Below are 4,346 nucleotides of genomic sequence, written 5' to 3'. Positions count from 1 at the left end.
GGCAGTACGACGCGACTTTGGGCTTCACGACCTCGTCATCCACGGGCCCCTGGCGGCCCTCGTCAAGTGGCTCCTCGAGTGGACCAAGGTCGCGGCCGCCGCGGACCGGCCCGTCGGCGTCGCCTTCTGGGCCTTCGCGGACTTCGCGTCGAACCTCCTCGGCCGCACGCTCCTGCCCACCGTACCGCCGCCGGCCCGCGGCAAGCGCACGTCCGCCGTGTCGCTCTGAAAATAACTTTTTTATGTGCTTCAACTAAGTTACTTGACCTTTTTTTGCCACAACTTGTGCAAAAGTGAGCCTTTGGCACGAGGCGCACCTGCCCATGTCGGCGCGTGGCTATTCGTTGATGTGGGACGATATGGGGTCTGATGCAAAGAGGAAGGCTGCCATGCATGCCTGGCCCGGCCTCGGCATCGTCTATCATCCGACGCTCGCCGAAGCCGGCGCCTGCGTAATGCGAGTGATCACGGCGCTGCTCATCGTGCACCAGCGCTGCGGCGGCGTCCTGCGGGCGCGCGCGCCGCGCGCGAACGAAAGGCGTGCGCGCTCGAACGCGCGCGCGCGCGGCCGCGCCGCGCGACCGAACGCGCCTCCCGTCCGCGCAGCGGCCTCGACAAGCTGGAGAACACGGATGGCTTCGCGATGGGCGCGCGCCCGGCGTCCGGACGCGCGCGTGCCAAAGGAAAAAGGTGGCGTCCAGACGCGCCCGCGCGCGAAAGGGAAAAAGGTGGCGCGCCGAAGACCCGGACGCGCCCTCCAGGCGTCATCGCCGAGTACTTCCCCTTTCTCGTGTTCCCGTACTTCTTCACCTACCTCGCCGCCGCGGTCGAGATCGTGGGCAGCTTCTGCCTCGCCGTCGGGATCTTCGCGCGGCCTGCGTCGCTTTTGTTGGCCGGCACGATGATGAACGCGCTGGCCTTCCACCTCATGAAGTTCGGCCCGCAGCGGTTTCCTCTGAATCCGGAGAGCCGCGGCGCCTACACCTACGAGCCCTGCCTCGCGTTCCTCGGCGTGACCCTGTACTTCGCGTTCGCGGGGCCGGGCAAGTTCGCGATGCGGCCCCACGGGTTCTGAGGTCGAAGGCTAATCACGAGAAGACGTCGTCGCGGCCGCTCGTTGCAGTCAAGATGAAGTCGGCACCTGTGACGACGATGATGGCGACCTGCATGCTTCTGCTGCCGGCGACGGCGTGGGCGCTCAGCGGCAGCGTCACGCCGGTCGCGCCGGCCGCACCAGTCACGCCGGCCGTCGCGTCCACGGCGACGCGTGTCGCCGGCATCGTCGCGCGCATACAAAACGCCCTCGACGAGGCCTGCGCCACGGAGGCCGCCTCCGCCGCCGCCGCGCCGGCGCCGTTGGCCGTCGGCGCCCTGGCGACGGGTGGCGGCCGGCGCGAGCTCGCGGCGCGCCTGCGCGCGAAGCACTACGCCGTCCTGCGGCTGCCCGGCTTCGACGGCGGGCGGCTCCGGAGCGCCGCGGGGGCGTTGCTCGACGACGACGCCGCGCTGCTCCGCGTCGGCGGCGCGGCGCCCGTGGCGCCGGACCGGCCGGCGGAGTTCGTCGGCGTCTTCGGCGGCGACGGGCCCGGCCGCTTCGCCGAGGGCCGCTACGGCGGCGACGGCCGCGCGCGGCCGCCGGGCCTCGCGGCGGAGGCGGGCCCCGCGCTCGACGAGTCGCGGCGCGTGCTCGGCGCGCTGGGCGCGCTCCTCGCACGCGCCCTGCTCCCCGACGCGGAGGCGCGCGTGGCCGACGACGTGAGCGCCGACGGCGGGCGGCGCGAGGTGTCGACGACGGCGCACCGCCTCTGCCGCTACGCGCCGTCGTCGAAGGCCGTGGTCTTCGGCGCGCACACGGACACGTCATTCTTCACGCTCGTGCCCTTGAGCTCCCCGCCGGGTTTGGAGGTCTTCGACCCGTCGCTGGACGCCTGGGTCCGCCCCGAAGCGGCCGAAGGCGCGGAAGCGACGGACGTGCTGTGCATGCCCGGCGAATTCCTGGAGCTCGCGTCCGCGGGTGCCTTCCGGGCCGTCGTCCACCGCGTCCTCGGCGGGCCGACGAAGCGCGTGTCGACGCCGCTCCTCGTCCGCGGCGACCGGCGCTTCGCGCTGGGCGGAGTGAACGCGCACGACTGCTGGCGCGCGCTGCAGGAGAGCGAGCCCGACCGGGCGGCGGAGGCGATCCGCCGCGCCCCGGCCCACGTCGACGGCGCGTCCTACGTCGCGCCGCACCGCACGCGGGCCGAGGCGGAGACGTTCTACTCGCTCGCGCTCGGGCGCGCCGCGGAGGTCCTCAGCGCGGACCCCCTCGTCGTCCTGCTCCCGGCCTTCGCGTCCCACGCGGACTGCGCCGCCGCGCTCGCGGCGGCGTCGAGGACCGCGTGGCTCGACGACGCCGCGGCGCCCGGCGACCTCGCGCTCCGCGCCGCGGCCGTCGCCGAGCTGCCCCCGGCCCACGCGGAGCGCTGGCGCGTCGATACCTACGGCCCGGGCGACGAGCCGCGCGCGGACGCCGCCGGCGGCCGCTTCGCCACGCTCGCGCTCTACCTCGACGACGGCTTCGCCGGCGGCGCGACGGCCTTCCCGGACCTTGGCCTGACCGTGGCGCCGAAGCGCGGCGACGCGATCTTCTTCCGCGACGCGCGGACGCCGCTCCTCCGCGCCGACCGGCTCGCCGTGGCCGCGCACGCGGCGGCCCGCCGCGAGGAGCTGCCCGTGGAGGCCGGCGTCAAGCACGTCCTCACGCGCGGGTTCCGCGCCGCCCCGTTCCCCGACGGGGCGCCCTCTAACGACGGCGATTAGAAGGGGGCAGCGCCCCCCCCCTTCGGGCTCCGGAGCCATTAATAGGGGACGGCGTCCCCCCTTCGGGCTCCGGAGCCACCGCGACGCCTCACGCACTAACGGCGGCGGTTAACGGAGCGCGCCGCGAGCTCGAGAAAAGCCACCGCGTCAACGCTCACATCTCGTCGTGGACGAAGTTCTGGCGGTGGATCTTCGCCGGGTCGCCGCCGAGGATGTCGACGCCCTCGGCGAGGAGCTCGTTGACCTTGGCCTGCGTCGCCTCGTCGCCGAGGTAGCCCTTGAGCGCGTCGAGGGAGTCGAACTTCATCGTCGTCGCGTAGTCCCACTCGCTCTTGCAGACCTTGCGGTCGAGGCCCGCGAAGCCGGGCACGGCCTCGAGCACGGGCTTGAGCTTGGCGACGAGGCCGTCCATCTTGATGGCCGTCGCCTCGTCCCCGACGTTCATGGACACGACGCGGCAGCAGGTCTTGATGGGGATCTCGCTCATCGGCCGCGCGGAGGCGCGGGCGACGGCGACGTGGCGCAGCGGGCGGGCGACGCGCATCATGATTGTTTGTGCGGACGGCGCGACTGGTGGCGGCGAAGGGAGATGCCACAAGAATTCGGTCCCTTCAATACCGCTGCACCGAAGCTGCTCGACTCGGCGCGTACGTTCGGAACGCCGCTCATGAGCGCGGCAGAGCGCCGCGAGGACTTCCGCGAGGCGACGTGCGAGGCGCACCGGTCACACGAAGCAAGACAAATAAAAAAGGGCGCCGCCCGGCTAGAGCATCTTCTCCGTCGCGCCGTCGGGCGCGGCCTTGGCGACCGCGAGCTCCGGCGGCGCCGCGTCGGAGACGCGGACGGCCTCGACCGTCGCGAGCTCGTCGAAGGTCTGGTCCACGGGCCGCGCGTCGGCGAGCTCGACGTCGCAGGCCGCGCCGACGACGGGCGCGAAGTGGCTCGGCGACCGGACGCGGCCCTTGAGGCGCCGCGCGGCGAAAAACACCGCGACGCCGACGGCCGTGGCCGCGACGGCGGCGAAGAGGATGACGAGCATGAGGAGCTCCGTCTTCGCCGCGGCGATGCCCGAGCCGTCGTCGTCGTCGGCGCCCGCCGCGGCCGCGGCGTCGTCGTCGTCGTGCTTCTGGCGGTAGCGGTCGTAGGCCGCGGCCGCGAGATCCTCGGCGCCGCCGCCGCGGCCCAGGGGCGCGCGCTGGTCGGCGTCGAGGGCGATCTTGGACCGCCCCGCGGGCGCGTAGACGTCGAGGCTGAAGAGGATCATGCGCGCGTGCGCGCCGTCCTGGCCCCGGCCGAGGTAGTTCCGGTTCAGGCGGCCCAGGTCCGCGGGCGCGAGCACGCAGGGCAACCCCCCGCCCTTGCCGCCGTCGTCGCCCGCCTCGTTCGCGCACGCGCCGTCCCAGGGCTCCCGGTCCGTGGAGATGGACGCCGAGGGGTTCCGGCCGCGGTCGAGCTCGACGTAGACGCAGGTCTCGTCGCCGGCGGCCGTCGTCCGCGGCGCGCCCTTGTAGGTCTCCTCGACGTCCCAGCCCTCCTTGGTGATGTGG

At 73.3% G+C, this 4,346-nt stretch overlaps 1 protein-coding gene across 1 annotated transcript in view; it reads left to right on the top strand.

The window, feature by feature from the left end:
* Window positions 1-2,799, top strand: part of AURANDRAFT_66354 (hypothetical protein) — a gene marked incomplete at both ends in the record, with an annotated part of 8,145 nt that extends 5,346 nt beyond the window's left edge. Inside the window, 3 exons of the mRNA XM_009041475.1 lie at window positions 6-181; window positions 743-1,068; window positions 1,203-2,799. Coding sequence (XP_009039723.1) covers window positions 6-181; window positions 743-1,068; window positions 1,203-2,799 — 2,099 coding nt within the window. The remainder of the gene's footprint in view (window positions 1-5; window positions 182-742; window positions 1,069-1,202) is intronic.
* Window positions 2,800-4,346: the final 1,547 nt, after the last annotated feature.

This window comes from Aureococcus anophagefferens (assembly GCF_000186865.1).
Source record: "Aureococcus anophagefferens unplaced genomic scaffold AURANscaffold_21, whole genome shotgun sequence".
Lineage (NCBI taxonomy): Eukaryota > Pelagophyceae > Pelagomonadales > Pelagomonadaceae > Aureococcus > Aureococcus anophagefferens.
The sequence above is the reverse complement of the archived record's forward strand: the minus strand, read 5'-3'. Positions and strand labels throughout refer to the sequence as shown.